This window comes from Spinacia oleracea, chromosome 3 (assembly GCF_020520425.1).
Source record: "Spinacia oleracea cultivar Varoflay chromosome 3, BTI_SOV_V1, whole genome shotgun sequence".
Lineage (NCBI taxonomy): Eukaryota > Viridiplantae > Streptophyta > Magnoliopsida > Caryophyllales > Amaranthaceae > Spinacia > Spinacia oleracea.
Window position 1 is genome coordinate 7070391 of NC_079489.1, and position 19904 is coordinate 7090294.

At 36.9% G+C, this 19904-nt stretch overlaps 2 protein-coding genes across 3 annotated transcripts; one reads left to right on the top strand and one right to left on the bottom strand.

The window, feature by feature from the left end:
- The first annotated feature begins 1305 nt into the window (after positions 1 to 1305).
- On the top strand, positions 1306 to 2618 carry LOC110796943 (putative F-box protein At3g16210). Its single transcript, XM_022002043.1, has 3 exons — positions 1306 to 2061; positions 2213 to 2491; positions 2604 to 2618. The coding sequence occupies exons 1-3, from the start codon at positions 1306 to 1308 to the stop codon at positions 2616 to 2618; spliced, it is 1050 nt and encodes a 349-aa protein (XP_021857735.1).
- Positions 2619 to 7700: 5082 nt separating this feature from the next.
- Positions 7701 to 18709, bottom strand: LOC110796950 (uncharacterized). 2 transcript variants are annotated; one of them, XM_056838509.1, is made up of 13 exons: positions 18517 to 18709; positions 12642 to 12706; positions 12208 to 12525; positions 11861 to 12036; positions 11683 to 11746; positions 11313 to 11593; positions 10818 to 11199; positions 10604 to 10704; positions 10454 to 10497; positions 9463 to 9661; positions 8938 to 9082; positions 8209 to 8339; positions 7701 to 8128 (listed from the first exon to the last, which is right to left on the bottom strand). In XM_056838509.1, the coding sequence occupies exons 2-13, from the start codon at positions 12685 to 12687 to the stop codon at positions 7985 to 7987; spliced, it is 2031 nt and encodes a 676-aa protein (XP_056694487.1). In that variant the 5' UTR covers positions 12688 to 12706; positions 18517 to 18709; the 3' UTR covers positions 7701 to 7984. The 2 variants fall into 2 exon arrangements, with proteins under 2 accessions (XP_056694487.1, XP_021857744.1); XM_022002052.2 differs by having other exon boundaries at positions 7932 to 8128; positions 11310 to 11593; positions 18517 to 18708.
- Between the last annotated feature and the right edge of the window lie 1195 nt (positions 18710 to 19904).

Sequence of the window (19904 nt, forward strand, 5' to 3'; positions counted from 1 at the left end):
TCTTATAAATGTATCAGTAACTATTTCACCTTAGAATTTTTTCATTGCATTGACACTGACTTATATGGAGCATGAATTGCAGTGCATTTACTGGGAATTGTATTAAAACCTGATCAACAAAGAAGGTTTCTGGATGAGCTGCAAATACAACAACAACACAAAAGAAAGAAGTTTGTTATTAATAGGCGAAGGCATAGGTGCCTAAGCTTGTAGTGCTCACTGTTTCAGGTGGAGTAAACGAGACTTTGTCCCTTTTAGTTCCACAAGCGCGGCACCTGTCAAAGTCGAAGATGATGATGGAGAAATTTCCAACAGCTAGCTAGTTTGCAGGGCCATTAATTATATGAGTGCCCTTCTTTGACTGGATGATAGCTGCTAGCTGCAAGCTGCTTTCATAATCCATTGTTAATTATATTCAACCTTCTGTACACTTCTGGTTATTGTTCTACTAGCTCAATAGTCAATACAAACAACTAAGCATTGGCTTCGCTAATTGCATGACTATATACCTATTCCTTAACAGGACGGCTTTAAATTAAAATTATAAAAAATAGATGAATCTGCATTCTCTATTTGATGATGATGATGATGATGATGATGATGATTCTTTTTTGTTCATTTTCCAATGCCAGCGACTTCGATCACACCAAAGTAGGAGAGGTGAAAATATGAAAAGGTTGGATCTCAAAACTGTGCTTTAACTCATCTAATTTCCATCAATGCATAAACAAATTAAATGCCGCCACATATGTGGAAAATGCATAACTCAGGGGACTAAACTTTTAACCTAAGTGACTAATCGATTGTTAAGGTTGGTTTGGTTAATTTTGGCCTGAAAATAAATAGTATGTTTGAAAACGTCAAAACATCTTATGAATTTAAAATACATGGGAATTGCAAATATAACTGAAGTATAACTTGCCAAATGCAACCAAGCATCACCTAAGAACATAAATAATATCTTATGCGCGGAGCATTTTTATATTTTATACAGTACAAAAATTTGCGCTAGGAACCCGATCCGAGATGAACCCGTACCACATAACCCAAACACGAACCAAACCGTTAAATTTTCAACCCGAACCGAACCGAACCAATAGCAAAATAAACCGATTTCTACCCGAACCGAAATCAAACCGATGACCCAATTTGACAACCATCTCATTATACCCGTTTAAATTTAAGGCAAGCTAGCATCTCAAAAAATCAGCAAGTCATCCCAAAAAATCAGCAAGCTTTCCTTAAGGGTTAACCGGCGCGGCTTTTATTGAAGAGGGAAGAAGAATCAAAATGAAAATCGAAGAAATGGAAAACGATGGAAATGAAGTTGAGATCCCTGGAGATGAGGTGGTAACTGACCATATCCCTGAAGATGAGTTGGTAACTAAGCATATCCCTGAAGAGGTGGTAACTAAGCATATACTTCCATGGCTGCCCATCAAACCGTTAATACAATACAAGCTTGTTTCTAAAAATTGGAACGGTATTATCTCTTCCCCTAGTTTTATTCTAAAACATACCAATCAACCTCTTAAGCATCATCCTGATCTCCCTGTTGAATCTCTTATCATACAGTATGATTTTAAGTTTTACATCCTCTCCTACAATCCTGAAACTCCTGAAAACACTGATCTTGTTCAATTAAAGGTTGATTTTGGTGATAAATATCTTATGATGGTTGGTTCTGATAAGGGTTTAGTGTGTGTAGCTGACAATCGTGGGGAATTGTTTTGTCTTTACAATCCGGCTACTAATGAAATCAACAAGTTTTACTCAGGTTTAAAGCATACTAATCAACGTTGTTTGTGGGGTTTTGGATATGTTTCTGCTGAAAATGATTTTAAAGTTGTTAGAATTTTATATGTGTCCGAGGATGATGATCAAGAAGAAATCGATCAAGAAATAAAAAATGTTGATGTGTATTCCCTAAGGTCTAACCTTTGGAAGAATGTTGATATTGGGGTTTGGTTTGAGGAAGGTATGGAAATGTACCCGACACCAACTTTAGTCAACGAGACAGTGTATTGGAGATTAGATAATTACCAAGATGAAATGGTTAAGGTAGTTGGATTCGATTTGATACGAGAAAAGTTTGAAATGTATTCTCATTTGACTTTCGGGGATGATGATGCAATATGTGTTATGGGAGGGTGTTTGTCCAAGTGTATTTCCAATGGTCATGATTTCTTCTAATTTTGAATGTGATATTCAGATCAATGAGCTAATTGATCGTTTGGTTGGGTTTAGTAAGACGGGTAAGATTTTCTTATCTCATATTCAAAGAGAAGGAACTGGAGGAAAAGGAATTGCAATTATAAGCTTGCTTGGCCAAGGGGAGAGGCAAACACTTGTGACTCTTGGACCTGAGATTTGGACTTTTATGGTGAAATATGTCCCAAGTGAGATTTCACCCCATCCTTCAGCTCAATGGCCCAATGCACCAGCAGCAGCGCCACCAGCACCAGCACCAGCACCAGCACCAGCAGCAGAGGTACTGTTTGTTGATATTTTTTTAATTCTATAAAATAGTGTTTTCTTTCTCTTGTCTGAATTCTTGATACTTTACTGAATGATCTGTGTCAATACTCAATTGGTTAATACAGCATTATGCATTATGAGTAATTCATTTGCTAAGTTTGTGGTTTGGGACTTTAGATTAACTCCCTTGGCAAAATTAGCATGCTAATTTTCAATAGATAGGTGTTTATTAGATGCTCGAGGGTTATAAAACTCAAAACATCCGATTAGAGACCCTAAATACCAGAAACAAGAGCATGAGAAAGTTGCATCAGCAACACTCAATAAAAAAAGAGAGCTGAATTCTGGTTTTTGACAGCTGTGATAGATATGCTTGCAGCCTACAGGTGATGTTAGTAAGGGTAGGTCCATATAACTCAGTTGGATTTAGAAATTAGAAAACAGTTGATCATGTTGTAGGAGAAGAGTGATGTCTTACCAGTTTTCGTGTCTATCACAGCTACTACAGCAAGTCTGTTTTCTGACAGAACTAACAATACCTCTGAAATACTTTGGTCTCCATATACTTTATAGGTAGAGTATTTCCTTTGAAATATGTCAGGGAGAAAAATGTTGTTTGGATTAGATTAGTGTTTTCTATTTTTTCTATCCTAGTATACAATCATCTCTGAATTTGCTTAGTACCGGAAATCTGACAAGGAAATGTTAACGATCCTCTAGCCCACTTGATTGAAGAAGGAACTTGACTACTGAATTCTGCTACTAAACAGGAGATAATAAGTTCTCGATCTGCAGTTCTATTTTACAAAGATTTGGTTTCTTTTTTGGCTCAAAAGTACCTGTATAATGAAACCAATAACTTGATCTGTGGCTCGCTCTATCACTGGCAGAACAAGAAGACGGTGGATCCCATAGGAAGTATTTTGCTAGCTCCCCAACCTGTTGAATTAGTATATGATGCCATAGCATGTTAAGAAAATGGAGAGATGTAAAGTTAGCAACTTCATAATTTCCCCTCTGTCCGGAAAAAGCAAGCCACATTGTCCCAAGACTCCCAAGTCCAAACACGCATATGGTCATATACTACATACTTCATAAGTAGTATCTATATTACCTGGACTCGGATATCCATATTGGACATGAGTACGTGTCCAATTGCCTGATACGGCTATTTTATTACATAATTTTGGTTCAAAATGAAGTATCCAAGTGTCATATCCGTGTCCGAGTGTCGAGGATTCGACACGGGAAAGTCCAAGTAACACACAGTACGTAGTATAAGCATAAAACATAATATTTTTCCTTGAATACTACTTCCTCCGTCTCTTTTTGTTCTTTACGTTTTTCTTTTTGGGTGTCCCAAAATGTTCTTTATATTATCACATAAATAATTTAATATTCTATCAAAATTTGTGTCCAATTATTATTTTAACCAATTAAATCCATTTAATAATTTAATATCTCACACTATCTATTAGAACATTAACTTTTCTCATTTTCTCAATATCAGAATTTTGATAAGAGTGAAAACATTATAAATAAACGTAATTTTCCTCGTTTACATAAAAAAACTTAGCAGAATTTCAATGCATTTTAGTTAATTAATCGTCAAAACGCGTGCAAAATAGCAAACGTAAAAAACAAAAAGAGACGGAGGGAGTACTACTTCAAAATAGTTGGACCATTCCCATACCCTTCCCGTCTCTAATCTTCTTTTTTTTTTTTTTTTTTGACATAGGCTTTTCCAAAAAACGCATATGGTCTCTAATCTCAGTAACGACACAAACGGTCCGAAGTGTCGAGGAGATGCATAATGTCCAGCTTCATCCTTTTTCAGCCTCTACAATTTCATTCTCACCAGAAACTAATGAAGTACATGTATACGCAAATACTAGATCCCTTGTACTTTCCTTTTTTCGATCAATTCCATGAAATGATCGTTGAATAGTCATGCAAATACCTGTTTAATTAATTTGTTATATATTAGTCATGCAACAAATTAACCATCGATCTGACCCACAAAACATCACATTACGAGTGCAGTGTCCCATATTAATAAAAGATGATCGAAAGAGATAACCACTTTGTAATTAACGTTATATATGGGAGTTATTCTTCTTATTGCCATATATAATTTTAAAATGAAACCTCATTTGATCTTATGTAATGGACTCTCTCCTTTACTAACAGGTGTAGCTTAGGTCCGTATTTAATATATCATAATTTACAAATTGTTAACGAGAAAAATATCACAATCAACTATATATCTATCAATCTAATAATAACAAGTCTACTCTCTTAATACGTAGTTCTACATAGAGCTGGCAAAAATTGACCCAACCCACCAACCCAACCCGAACCCAACCCAATAATAAAGGGTTGGGTCAAGATTTTCAACCCGTTTAATTAAATGGGTCAACCCAACCCAACACGTTTAATTAAATGGGTTGGGTCAGGTTGAAATTTTCAACCCAAAAACAACCCGTCTAACCCGTTTAAGTGCAAGCAAGTATGTAATATATATATATATATGTATAATGTGTTTTGAAAGATTTTATTTCTCATTTTCCCTTCAACATTGAATAATTATTTGACGTTTTGATTCATGTCAAATACATATTGAAAAATTACTTTTTGCAATGAGATATGCCATAACAAAATCACCTCGCAATTCTATAGTCAAATCAATTTACAATTAAAAGTGGGAAAAAAAAAATTAAACGGGTCAACTTCAGGTCAACCCATTTATAGTTGGGTTGGGTTGGGTTGAAAATCTCAACCCGTTTAATTAAACAGGTCGGGTTGGGTTGGGAAAATCTCAACCCGTTTATAAATGGGTCGACCTGATTTCGACCCAACCCAACCCAACCCATTGCCAGCTCTAGTTCTACTTCTACATATTTGTTTTATTTAAAGGCTAAAATTGGAGATTTAAAGCAATGTACATTGTTCCATGCCATTAAAATTATGTGTTCAAAGTTAAATCTATTAAATGGGTGAAGTATTTCACTCCGAGCCAAACATTTACTACGTCGAAGTCAATTTCGATCAATTAATGAAGTATCTGTCCTTTCACAATTTAATCTTTGGGGCAATAGATAAATTGTCTTGAAATGTTTGTGCAAAACCTAAGCAGCTTAATTAGCTTGCCAAAATCCAAATTTCGTTAATTAACTTCCTTTAAGAGAAAACCCTATGTGTACCTCGACAGTAAACTCTATATATCATGCCCTAAAAAAGTTAAAATTTCACATTGATTGTGACCTCATCTGATAGAGATAAACACCTGCCACACCAGGGATACCGTGCCGTTGGGCCATCTGCAGGACAGCATCATAATTCAATACATCATACGTTCGTAAATAGTTGCACCATTTTAATTTTTGGCACTATTTACTTGTCTTGTTTTGACCTCAATTTTCTACTAATAAATAAAATTAAAAATTATTATACAAAGTATTATTAGGTTCGTCTTAATATACTCCCTTCGTCCCGGAATACTCGACCCGGTTTGACCGGCACAGAATTTAAGGGACTTGAATTGACTTATTTAATTTAATAGGTAGTAGTTGATAGTGAGGTATTATTTTAATGTAGTTAGTGGGAGGTGGGTTAAGAGGTGGGGTTGGGGGAGAGTAGGGGTTGAATTTTTTATTATTTTTTGTATGGAGTAGGGGGTAGGTGGGTTAATAGGGGTGGAGTGAGAAATAATATAATATTGTTAGAATATTTCCATTTTTAGAAACAGATCAAGTATTAAGGGACGGTCCGATAAGGAAAACAGGTCAAGTATTCCGGGACGGAGGGAGTATATTTTAAAAATACCAACTTTTTATAATTTTTACTAATACATAATTATAAGTATTGATGGTCAAAGTAATGCGTCGGCAAACGTGAAAGTCAAAACGGTGCAACTATTTATGAACGGAGGAACTAATTAAGTAAGGGTTAATTGTACTATTTCAAGTAGAATGATTCAAGACTATGCACAAGTTAAGATCAGACGGGAAGATACTAGTAAATGTATACAATTGAAACCTAATTTAACATGATAAAACAAGAATAAACATAATGCATGGCTAACTACTTAATTGATGGATGCTATTTTTAGGTTAAGAATTAAATTGATTTCAGCCAAACCTTAATTTTTTGGTGTCGAGACAAACTTCTTATTTGTTGACTTGTTGTTAGTCGTTACGCTTGCTCGATATCGAAGAATTATATAGGAAATTTAGGAATACGTTTGAAGATGAACATGGACGTCATCAAAATTCATTTTCTATTTTTAATTTCACTTTGAATTTTTACCGAGACAACTTATTTGTTTTTTTCAAATATATATTAGGAAGTTGCAAAGGTATATAGATAAGATAATACATTATCATCATATCCTTTGAATCGATCTTGAAGTATTAATTAAATTGGACACATATATTGTTGCAATTTTATGATTTGATAGTGTAATACTTCCCCTGTTCATAAATACTCGCAACGTTTGGTATTTTTACTGTTACACTATTCACATATTCCATTTGACTATTGTTGGTGATTTATATGTCAAATAAAAGCATAGTCATGTGCGATCTAATTAGATTCGTCTCAATACGTATTTTCAAAATATCAAATTTTTATAATTTTTGCTTGAAGAGAATTTAAGATATTGACGATCTAAATTGTACATTGGCATCTGACATGCGTGAAAGTGACAAACGTTGCGAGTATTTATGAACGGAGGAAGTATGCTTTAGTAATGTGACGAATGATTCTCGAATAAGAGAATACAAGTTATTATCCAAATATTAAAACAAAAAACAAAGAGAAAGAAGTTGAAAAGGGAGACTTGAACAAGGGAGACTGTCCTATCCAACTTGCACAATGATAATTGTGTGAAGAAAACCCCATGGATGTTCTTGCACCTACGTCATTATAAACCTTCAAACCTTTGAACTCTACTCCTTATCTACATGTCATTGCCTTTAGTAAGTTCACTTCTTTGGCCTTTGGCCCTTTTATGATTGTCTGTTTGGTTAATTTCCTCATTGTGTATGCATGTGTTAACTGTTCTTGTTGTTTGATTCTTCTCTTATTGAAATTCAAAACAGAGGGCATACATTACTGGTTATATGGTCCGTATTGTGAAATTGTGAAGTCCTATTCCTGTTTACACTTATTTTTCTTTGTCAAATGTACAAAATGTCAAGACATGATGGTGGCGAATTAGATAATGATAATGTTAAAGTAGCTGAATTTGAAATTAAAAATAACAAGTTAAAGAAACCAGGTACCCTGTTACCTGACCCGTTACAATCGGGTACCTGTTAAGACGGGTACCCGGTTTTCCGGGTCTGGTCAACAAGGCAATATTTTAAATACCCGCAACTCGCAAGTGCAGGTACTTGTCATTTCGGGTACCCGCTAATAAATACCCTACCTTAAACTACTAATCATCATCGTCGTAATAAATAAATTTTAATTTTATTTTTGAAAATGTGCATCTGTTTAAATGCTATAATTCACTTTTATATGAACTCCAGTCTATTTCCTCTTCTTCACTGTAATAAGACTTAGGAGGGCTTTCAACTTGGTGCTTATCTGGCTCTTGATTAACAACTCGGCCTTCTTCTTTCTGCTTGGAATTTGCAACATCGTCCTGCAATTCCACCAACACCAAAAAGAGTAAGAACTCAAGTGTAAAAATAGTAAACTGAAACACGGTAGACTGAATCATACATGAGTGTTGAGAACTTCCTCTGGCCCTTCTTCCTCGCCTGTTATGCAAACTGAATCATCCTTATCCATTTTTGCATCTTCTGCAGCTTGTTCTTCCAGGCTCTTAATTACGAGCTTAAAACATGAAAGATCTGCACACAAAATGGCCTCTGAAACCGGACAACACTGTTTCATCTCCATGGGACACCAGCATATTTGCTAGGGTAACACTCCTCTCTATCCCGCAAAATATTCCTAGTTGAGCTTTAGTGGTGGATGGGGCCAAATTTGACATTTTTTAACATCTATAACATCTTTTTTGTCTTATCATAACAATAGTATTTTCACATAGTAAATCAGCTTCAACTTTTATGAAATTAGCAGTTAACTTTTACCACACATGAACCAAACCTAACTTATTCCTGATTGCAGGCATCACCGTAGCCAAACAGGCAAAACAAGTATCTTTCCATCATCCTAAATCCTAATCATCACATACACAGCAATCAGCATGACAGACCTGAAATGTCCGAAAAGAGGATTCTAACTTCCTAAGGTTAAGAGATGCTTCCAAATGTTCTATATTCTCCAATCTCCGACATAAAGGATGGTGTATGGCTTCAATCTTAACAAATATAGTCTTAAGAAGATACACACTTCAGATTGGAAATTAAATATAACCAAGAAAGATAAACACTGTCAAACCATGGTACACAATTAAAGTAGAACGTAGAAACACAGACAAAATACCTTGTGTTCTGCTAGTCCAAGCATCTTCAAATCTTATAGGGTTTATGCGGCGTTCATTGTCACATTTCAATTTGATTTGATCTCGAGTGCGCCCAGGGAAAAGTTGTTGTATCATTGAATAGTTACGCCCAAATTGGCTGAGAGCCTACACAGCATACATAGATACAGAGTTGTTATGTATGCAATAAAAGGAGAACACACAAACATATTAAGAACGCATGGGCTATCGGAATTCAAAAATAAAATTCATAAGGTAGCTATTTAATCTCTTAGAGGTGCAGGTTTACACCCTTTTCTTTTATCTGTGGGGTGGGGGAGAAGAAATAGTTCCATGACATTAGTACTTTAGTAGCTTAGTTAACAAGACCAAAATGAATATAGAAAAGCTGCTGAGTATAACTATGTTTAGTGTGTTGTATTTTTCTTTGTTTACAACTCTATCTTCTAATTTCAATAAATAGTTAAACATTAAAAATATTAAAAAGAAGGAACATGTTACACACGCAAAATGGTTTTATTTAATACCTTGTAAAGCAATACAGTGTCCTGCTTTGTCCATCTGATTCTGGGTTCTTTTGTCATGAATGACTGATAATTAAAGTAGCCTGTATCTTTTTGAACCTCAAAGGTTGAAGGATTATCAAAAGTCTCTCCATCTTGATCATACCCATATGCCTCGTTATGATCATAATAAGGAGGGTCCTCTGGTGGCAAGTCATCAATCCTGCAGATGATTAATTGTCAGAATAAAACAAAAAAAGCGGGGAATGAATGTCTGAAAAGAAACAAAAAAACAAATACAACTTCGATTATTGGTTTGTCCAACCCCACATTCACAACCACAATAATATTTAAAACGCAACGAACCCTAAAATAGTACTCCCTCCGTTTTTTTTGTTGTTTTCATTTTCTGTGGACTCTTGTTTCGTGAAGTGGTGGGTGGGTGTAAGAGAAAGGTAGAAAAGAGAGTAATAAATTAATGGGGTAATAGTGGGTAAAGTAGGAGAGATGATGAAAAGGTGTAATTATTATGGGGAAAGGGTAAGACGGTAAAGAAGTGATTGCCAAAAATAGAATATAGTAGAAGCTGATAGAACCAAAAAAATACCTCTTTTTGGAATGTTGGATACATCCCTAAAAAGTTTTCTAGAGTATCAACTAAACCGTGAGATTTTTCAACCATTTCCAACACCTTTGGGAATAAGCAGACTGTCAACGTAAGCACTGATGCAAATAGAGCTAATGAGATTCTAATCTTTAGCAACTGATAGTTTGATGTGGATGTGAAAGATTGCAGCAGCTATAGCTAATGGAAGCTCAGAAAGATCAAAAATCAATTCCTTTGTAAAGTTTGAACACACATGGTTCAACTACTGCATAAATTGATCAACTGCAAGCTCAACTGCTCAAGTATCAGAGTAAATTTAAGAAGAAACAATTGAGACACATATCGCTACAGCTGCAGCCTATAGCTTAAAACTATGTCCAAGTCAAGAAAACCCTATTATTCTGTTACCTCTCACTAGTCGGTGGTAGCATAACTGCTGCTGCTTCTTTCCTCTGCAATAAAGGATCAAAAGTTCAAAACAGAAAATGTGAAAAAGTAAATCAAATAATATAGACGGAAACAAACATCCAAACCGACTGAAGGAGAAACACCACATACGTCTCGGCGCTCTTTATACTCTGCAAGTATGATCAAATCCCTAATCGGCACCCTTTGAAGGTCCAGCTCATCATCTGGCACTTCAAGCAAAGCCTTGTCCACTACGCAAGAAAGAAAATTGTATACATAGATCTCATCAGAATATTACAAAGTTAAAGAAAGGCATGCAGGAATATACATTGTGATTAATAGAAATCAACCGTAGAAAAATTACCGCATCTTTTTCGTCGAGTTGCACGAGGGAACTTCTTTGGAGGTTTTTCAATAGGTTCATCAAGTTCCTGTGCTGCCTTCTTCCTCTTTCTAGCTGGTTTTTTATTTTCAGCTGCAACTTTCTTAGACTTTCGTGGTCTTTTCTTTTGCGAAGTCTCTACTGCTAAATGGTCGCCATCATTGTTTTCATCTCTATTTGGAGCTGATTCATCAGGTGCTCTGTCGTAAGAGCTGTTATTGTCATTAAACCCACCATTGATTCCATTTAGCAGCTCATATCCATTTTCATTTCCTTCAAATCCTGACAAAAATCCTTCATCTACTGATTTGGCAAAAGAGCCTAATGCGTCATTTGAATTCGTTTCACCGTGGTCTTCCCTACTCTGAGACATCAAATCAACAAAATGTCAATACTTTAAGAATCAGATATTATATATGGATCAGTGGATCACAATCAATACTGTACAAATATAATTCCTCGGAACAGTCTTACTGCCTGTTGCGGTAAATTTTCAGGCATCAATGAATCTGTATCTTCAAAGACTACAGCATCAGGTTGATACGCGGAAGAATCTAAAGAAAAATTGCCATCAGGCCTCATACGCAACACATCAGAATCGGTTTCAAGTTCTTCAGCATGAATTGAGCCATCCCTCGCCGTATACTGATTTTCAGAAGGAAGCTTCAGAGGTAGATGAGAAGAATCCTTCACTAGATCTTTCTTCCGTCTATCAATTTGTGCCTTAGGCTTGGGCTGGAATTTAACAGCTCTTTTTTCTAAAACAATAATCCACCAAGGATAAGCATAAGTAAAACACATGAAGAAAATAACAATTTAAAAACACAAAGTTTTCATTTGGCAATACCAAAAGCAGAAGCGCCCTCAGTCGTTATATCTATAGAGTCGAGGCAAGAAAAATCCCCTGCTTCCTGTTTTATTTAGCATAACAGAAAAAATACATAAGATAAAACATCAAACATATCCAAGACAACTTGAAGGAAAGGGGAACGAAAAACAAGCACTGCGATTTAATCTTTTCTTACCAGCTGCTCAACATCTATCTGAAAGTCAGTATCTTGGAATGTCTTGTCTATAGACTCATCAGGAGAAGTTTGTACATTACATGGCCTGAGCAGTGAAGCACTAGCAAAAGAAACGTTGAGGAAATCAGATAGTTCCTCTTCATTCTGAATACTGGACGCATCCTGAGTCGACGTCTCTAAAGTTCAGGAGATATGTTCTCAGTGAGTACCAGCAGCCCAGTATATCTCAAAATAAAAAATAAAAACCAATGCAGTAGATATTAAGAGTGCTTTGGAGTAGCTATAATCCTATAATAGCTTCAAACATATTACAGAGCAGCAATAAGGGGAATCTTAAATCAATTTACCATCATGACAACCAGCTTCTGTGGTGGATAAACCAGCAATTTCGGAATGCTCGATAACAGCTGAACCTGTCAAATCTGTTGCTTCAACTGATGTTTTTCCTGAACTTTCATAATCTGTTAAGGATGAATTCTGAGGAGCATCTGATAAAACTTCTACAAGATCATTTAACTGAACAGACTTATCCAAGACTGAATCATGTGGAACTGATGTTGAAGGCGGCTCCTTTGTAGCTTTGGTAATGACAGGTCGAACGGCTGCCAATGGTCCTTTCTTAGGTCGTGGTTTAGCCTTAGGCTGAAACCTACCAGTAGGTGGAGCTGTCAGGATCAAAATATACCATTGCTCAATCGCTTGATTTCCACATTTCATTGCAAGAACAAAAGTAAGGGCATAACATATCCATTTGTTGAAAAAGCATGGGTTATCAAATTACCTTTGGTAACCACAGGATCAGCAAAGGGATCATCCAGAAAATCCATGACTAGAAGAGCAAGTTACCTAGAACAAATTAAATTTGCAGGAACTTAGAAACATCAAATAACAGTCTTGAAATCTCATAAAACAAGATAAAACTAATGACAATTAGATCCTGCACGCAAATGCATCTGGTATTGAGGCCTTGTTAATCATCAAACTTCTTCGGGCATCGGGATTAACCCCTCTTTTGCACCAAAAAGACCTTCTTGAGGCATCAGAGGTTCAGTGGTATTGAGGCCTTGTTAATCACCTAACCTAATAGACTATCGTCTCATGAAGACCACATTTCCTAAAGCTCCAGAATTCAAATTTAGAAAGAAAACAAAAATTACCCACATTCTTATTCAATCAAACTCATGAACTACCGGAGTATAAAAAATCAATTTAAACAAATTAATCTTTTCCCTTAAATTATTGCTCTATTTTACTCTGCTCCCTCTTTAGAAAGTAGAAACAACAAATTAACCCCCAAAACATAATTCAAATTAAAACAAATTGAAAAAAGAATAATATGATTTGCATAAAACAACACCAAAACAAAATGTATTTAAAATACTCTTTTAATCTATACAAATACAAAAGAAAATAGAAAATTGGAAAAAAGAAGCCATACAGTGATATGGGCTAATATAATTAAGCTGTATGTGGACTTACCATTTGGGAAGCCATGTTTGTTATTTTTGCATTTGTTTACTTTTGGCGGGAAAAGTTGTTAGAACAACTCCCTTAATTTTAGGAGATTCTATTTGTGAGTTTGTTGCTGTCCTAACTACTGAGTCAGCTATATAACAAACAATTACAGTGTATTTGGACAATCAATCAAATACAGAATAATCTCCTTCTCTCTCCTAATATCTCTTCTCTATTCCTTTCTTCTTTCTCAAGTCTCCTTCTCTTCTCTAATTCTGAACTATTGGCCATTGTTGGTGAGCTTGACGAGCTCCCATATCATTGGTATCAGAGCCGACTGCTGCTATCTCTGTCGTTTTGCTTCAATTCCACCTTCTTCAATATTACATTCTGGCTCCTGCTGCAACTCGAAGGAGAGCCATGGAAGAACAACTGAAAAACCTGGAGAAAAGGATTGAAGAGCAGAATGAAAAGCTTGAAGATCAAAACAAAAGGATGGATCAGAAATTTGATGAACTTTTGAAGGTGATGCAGTCATTCAAGGATTCATCTGATTCTCACTCTACAGGCAGTCACAATGATAGAAATCCTCACAGCAGAACATTAGGTATGAATCCTAAGCTATCATTTCCTAAATTTGATGGTAGTAATCCTAGAATTTGGGTTAAAAAGTGCTGCAAATATTTTGATTTGTGCAAAATTGCGGAGGATCAAAGGGTGGACTTAGCTTCACTGAATATGGTTGAAAAAGCTGAGGGATGGGTAATGAACTATCTGTCTGTTAGGAAACACATGATGGTAGAATGGAATGATTTTGTTGCTGATTTGTATGCTAGATTTAGGGACAATTCTGCCTTAAATGTGGTTGAAACCTTCAATAAACTGCAGCAACTCAGTACAATAGAGGAGTATATTGATGAGTTTGAGAATCTGAGATCTATCATGTTGATGAATAATCATATACTTCCTGATTCATATATGCTAGAGAGTTTTATTGGGGGATTAAAACCTGCTGTGAAGCCTTTTGTTAAAGCTTTCAAACCCAATACCATTGCTGAAGCCATTGATCTAGCTAGATTACAGGAAGAAAACCTTGAAGCATTCACCCACAAAACCCAGAAAACACCAATATACAACCCAAAACCTTTACAAGCTGTTCCACTACTACCAAACCATAAACCACCACTGTTACCAACCCCTGTAACCAAGCCAAACACAAGCCTAACCCTCACAAAATACCCTCAACAAAGAACAAGAAATTTCAGATATATACCTGCTGATGTAAGGCAAGAAAAAATTGCAAAGGGGTTGTGTTACTACTGTGACTCACCCTATGATAGGAACCACAAATGCCAATTTAGGGAACCCCAGCTGTTCACTGTTGAAATTCCAGGTGATCAGATTGAGGAGCTTAGTGATTCAGAAGATCAGGAGTTGATTGAAAAGGAAATGAGTGAACCCCAAATCTCTGTGAGTGCTTTGGCAGGTAGTCAAGGGTTCAGTACTATGAGAGTAAGGGGATTGGTGAAAGGGAAACCACTACAAATCTTGGTAGATTCTGGGAGTACACACAATTTTGTGGATCTAGAATTTGCCAAAAAGCTGGGATGTAAACTAGACAAAATTCCAGCTCAAGCCATTAAAGTGGCTGATGGGAATCACCTTGCTTGCCAACACAGTTGCCATGGGTTTACTTGGACAATGCAGGGGGTGACTTTTGTAACAGATGTGTTGTTGATTCCTCTTGGGAGCTGTGATATGGTTCTTGGAATACAATGGCTGAGCTTACTTGGTCCTATCAGTTGGGATTTCAACAAGCTGAGAATGGAATTCTGTTTAGATGGTAAGCAAATTATGCTTAAGGGATTACCCACTAAGAAATTGAAAGTGGTTGAGGGTGAGCCTTCTGCCAAACTCTTCTCTACAGCTGCACAGTTATGCTTAATGCAGGTGGTAGATCAGACATGTTTGGTCACAGAAATTCAACAGGAAAAACAGGAGTATGAGGAATTGAATGAACTCAAGTTAACTTACAGTATGGTGTTTGAAGAACCCAATGACTTGCCACCTGTAAGGGGAGTGTTTGATCACTCTATACCATTGACTCCTGGTACAACCCCTGTGAACATTAGACCTTACAGGTACCCTTTAAAACAAAGGGATGTCATTGAACAGCTTGTTCAGGAAATGCTGGATAGGGGGATTATCCAACCTAGTTCTAGTCCATTTGCATCACCAGTGGTGTTGGTGGGGAAAAAAGATGGTACCTGGAGATTGTGTGTAGATTACAGGGAGCTAAACAGCAAAACAATCAAGAACAAGTTCCCAATTCCTATAATTGATGAACTAATTGATGAACTGTCAGGGGCAACAGTGTTCAGCAAGCTTGATTTGAGGGCAGGATATCATCAGATGAGGGTCAAAGAGGATGATGTCTACAAAACAGCTTTTAAAACACACACAGGGCACTATGAATTCTTGGTCATGCCATTTGGGTTGACCAATGCTCCTGCTTCCTTTCAGAATTGGATGAACCAAGTCTTTAAACCTTTACTTAGGAAATGTGTTTTGGTGTTTTTTGATGATATACTGGTATACAGCAAATCATTAGAGGACCATTGGGTGCACCTCACTATGGTTTTTGACATCATGAAGGCTAATCAGATGTATGCTAAGTTGAGTAAGTGCATTTTTGCCACTAAGAAAGTGGAGTATTTGGGCCATTTTATCTCTGAAAATGGAGTTCACACAGATCCACAGAAGATTGCTGCAGTAAACAGTTGGCCAGTACCTTCTACAGTTAAGGAACTCAGGGGATTTCTTGGTTTAGCTGGCTATTACAGGAAGTTTGTTAAAGGATATGCTGTCATCAACAAGCCTCTCACTGAACAACTCAAAAAGAATAGTTTCCTGTGGAATGATCAAGCTCAGAATGCTTTTGAGACACTTAAGCTAGCATTAGTGACAGCACCAGTGTTAGCAGTTCCTAATTTTGACAAGCAATTTATTGTTGAAACAGATGCATCCAAAACAGGTATTGGAGCAGTATTGATGCAAGATGGACACCCTTTGGCATTTATCAGTAGAGCTTTGGGCCCCAAGTGGCAAAAACTTTCAGTTTATGAAAAAGAACTTTTAGCCATTGTGTTTGCTGTACAAAAGTGGGAGCAGTATCTCATGGGAAATCATTTCCTTATTAAGACAGATCAAAAGAGCTTGAAATGGCTTTTGCAACAGAAAATATCAACCCCATTTCAGCAATTTTGGTTATCCAAACTTATGGGATTTGATTATGAAATCCAGTACAAGAGTGGAAAAGAGAATCTGGCAGCTGATGCTCTATCTAGGGTACAAGGTTCAGAAGTGTTATGTATGGCCATGTCAGTAGTTGACTCTAACTTAGCTACACTAATCACTGCTAGTTATCAGTTGGATGCTACACTGAAATCAATTGTGGATTCTTTGGAGCAACAACAGCTGGTAGTGGGTTATCAATTACAGCATGGCATTCTTAGGAAGAACAATAGGATGGTAGTGGGACCAGATCAGGAACTGAGACACAAAATCATCACTTGGCAACATGCATCACCTGAAGGTGGCCACAGTGGTAGAGAATTGACATTGAAGAGAATTAAAGCTTTGTTCACTTGGAATGGGTTGTCTAAAGAAGTCAGAACTTTTGTGAGGAATTGTGTGACTTGTCAAGCTGCTAAACATGATACTTCAGCCTATCCAGGTTTGTTACAACCTCTTCCAATCCCAGAAGAAGTTTGGGTAGATGTGTCTATGGATTTCATATCTGGTCTACCCAAATCTGGTGGCAAGGATGTCATATTTGTAGTGGTTGATAGATTGAGCAAATATGCACATTTCATGGCTTTGTCTCATCCCTATACTGCTGTCCAAGTGGCTCAATGTTACCTGGATAATGTGTTTAAACACCATGGGTGGCCAAGGTCCATTGTGAGTGATAGGGATTCAGTTTTCCTTAGTAATTTCTGGCAAGGCTTGTTCTCCCTGCAGGGCACTGATTTCTTACTTTCATCTGCTTATCACCCTCAAACAGATGGCCAGACAGAAGTGGTTAATAGGTGTTTGGAAGCTTACCTTCGATGCATGACAGGTGAACACCCCAACAGTTGGCATATGTGGCTACCCCTTGCTGAATGGTGGTACAACACACATTTTCACACTGCCACCCAACTCACTCCTTATGAAGTAGTGTACAACCAACCGCCCCCAATCCACCTCCCTTATTTACCTAATGAGTCCAATAATGCAGAAATTGATAGAAGTTTGTTGAGAAGGGAAACAATGATTCAGACTCTTAAGTATCACTTGACCACTGCTCAAGAAAGAATGAAAGTGCAAGCTGATAGACACAGATCTGAAAGGGAGTTTGCAGTTGGTGACTGGGTTTGGTTAAAGTTGCAGGCCTATAGACAGCAATCTTTGCACAAAAGGTCCAATCAGAAGCTAGCTCTTCAGTTCTATGGCCCTTTTCAGGTTCTAGCTAAGATTGGGTCAGTTGCTTATAAGCTAAAGCTTCCCAGTGATACTAAAATACATGACACCTTTCATGTTTCTCAATTGAAATCCTTCCATGGCACTTTACCAATTGCTGCTCATATACCTCCTTGGTTTCAAGGAACTGCCTCTGAAATTGACTTAGTTCAACCAGCTTCTATACTTCAAAAGAGGGTGGTTAAGTTTCAGAATGCTCCACAGGTGCAGTACTTGGTCAGTTGGATTGGGTTTGAGGATTATGAAGCTACATGGGAAGTAGCAGTTGATTTTGAAGCTCGTTTTCCTCATTTTATTGTTCAGACTTGAGGACAAGTCTCTTTTTTGGGGGGAGGTTATGATATGGGCTAATATAATTAAGCTGTATGTGGACTTACCATTTGGGAAGCCATGTTTGTTATTTTTGCATTTGTTTACTTTTGGCGGGAAAAGTTGTTAGAACAACTCCCTTAATTTTAGGAGATTCTATTTGTGAGTTTGTTGCTGTCCTAACTACTGAGTCAGCTATATAACAAACAATTACAGTGTATTTGGACAATCAATCAAATACAGAATAATCTCCTTCTCTCTCCTAATATCTCTTCTCTATTCCTTTCTTCTTTCTCAAGTCTCCTTCTCTTCTCTAATTCTGAACTATTGGTCATTGTTGGTGAGCTTGACGAGCTCCCATATCATACAGTGTCGTCAACGCCTGGAATAGCAGCGGCAGAGAAGGAGAGTATATCGGGGGCGGTGCCGCCGACAAGAGGTGGTTGCAAAACTCGAAGATGGTGGTTTTAATTGGAGGAGAAAGGAGATGAAGAATAGGTGCGAGTTGGCGGCAGATGAGAAGTGTGAAGAGAGGTTAGGGCTTTAAAATGTACAATTGCTTTTTTTTGGAAACAAAAAGTAATAGGGATTGGGAGTTGGATTGATGGTAGTTGTTAATTGTCACGGCGTGGGTTGTCACAACTTTATTACAAAAAAAAAAGTTCACCTATAATTTTGCAAATATTTAGAAATCACAACCGGTAAACGGTAAACAATTCGTTATTGTGGGACTTCACTGGATGTTTTCTCTTTATACCATCTACATATCTATACTAAAATTCTTTATTGTGCGACGGGTTCAAGATTTTCGATACTGGAGGCACGAAATAAAGAGAGAATATCACACGTTAAGATATGATAGCAGACTTAGGGGGGAATATTTCCAACAATATAACCACTCAATTTGATACGGTTGACTTCCCCCACCCAATGATGATACCAAAGGGACGTTCCTCAAGCTAAATCCCATTGGTCTGTTTCCCACATTATTAAAAAGGGAAGATGGTTTTTAGATGATATTATCCACTTGCTTCCTAAGCATTTCATCCCTTTAATTTTGTCGTCCCCTCTTTCTCAATCTACTGACAATGAAGATTACATTAGATGGAGTTTAACTAAGTCTGGTACCTTTTCGATAAAATCAGGTTATCATTCTCTTCATTCTGTTACTATCACTCCCAACTCATGTGTATCAAATTGGAAACAGATCTGGAATATTAGAGTTCCCTTTAAATACAAAATGCTCCTTTGGAATTGTGCTCATCAAATTCTCCCAGTTGCAGGCAAATTACATATCTTCGCTCCTAATATTTCTCCTATGTGTTCTCGATGTGGCTTAATTCAAGAATCTCATCTTCATCTTTTCAGGGATTGTTTTGAGTCAAGCATTCTTTGGAATTATATTTTCCAAAGACTTTGGACATCAAAGGACTTTAATTTTCAACTATTTTATGCAAATGATTGGAAAATTTGGTTTCAATTTAATATGTCAAGTTCTATGGATTGGAAGGTTATTTTCTCTGTTGCGATTTGGCATATCTGGAAATCCAGAAATAACGCAGTTTTTAATTTTCAAATGAGACACCCCTTTTCTGTGTATAACTCTTTCTTTTTGGATTGGTCTATCACTAATCATGTTCTGCAGGACAACGACAAAGGAAAAAATATTGTTGTAGAGCCCATATCTCTCTCTGCCTGGAAACCTCCTCCCGAAGGATTCGTCAAGTTGAACACGAATGGTGCTTGGAAGCCGGGT

Bases quoted from the DNA above. Each gene is read 5' to 3' on its own strand.
- LOC110796943 (XM_022002043.1), top strand. From the start codon at position 1,306: ATGGAAAACGATGGAAATGAAGTTGAGATCCCTGGAGATGAGGTGGTA. The intron at 2,062-2,212 runs GTAGTTGGATTC...TGTGATATTCAG, and splicing joins ACCAAGATGAAATGGTTAAG to ATCAATGAGCTAATTGATCG.
- LOC110796950 (XM_022002052.2), bottom strand. From the start codon at position 12,687: ATGGATTTTCTGGATGATCCCTTTGCTGATCCTGTGGTTACCAAAG. The intron at 12,037-12,207 runs GTAAATTGATTT...CCTGAACTTTAG, and splicing joins AGAAGCTGGTTGTCATGATG to AGACGTCGACTCAGGATGCG. The intron at 11,594-11,682 runs GTATTGCCAAAT...TTATTGTTTTAG, and splicing joins TGAGGGCGCTTCTGCTTTTG to AAAAAAGAGCTGTTAAATTC.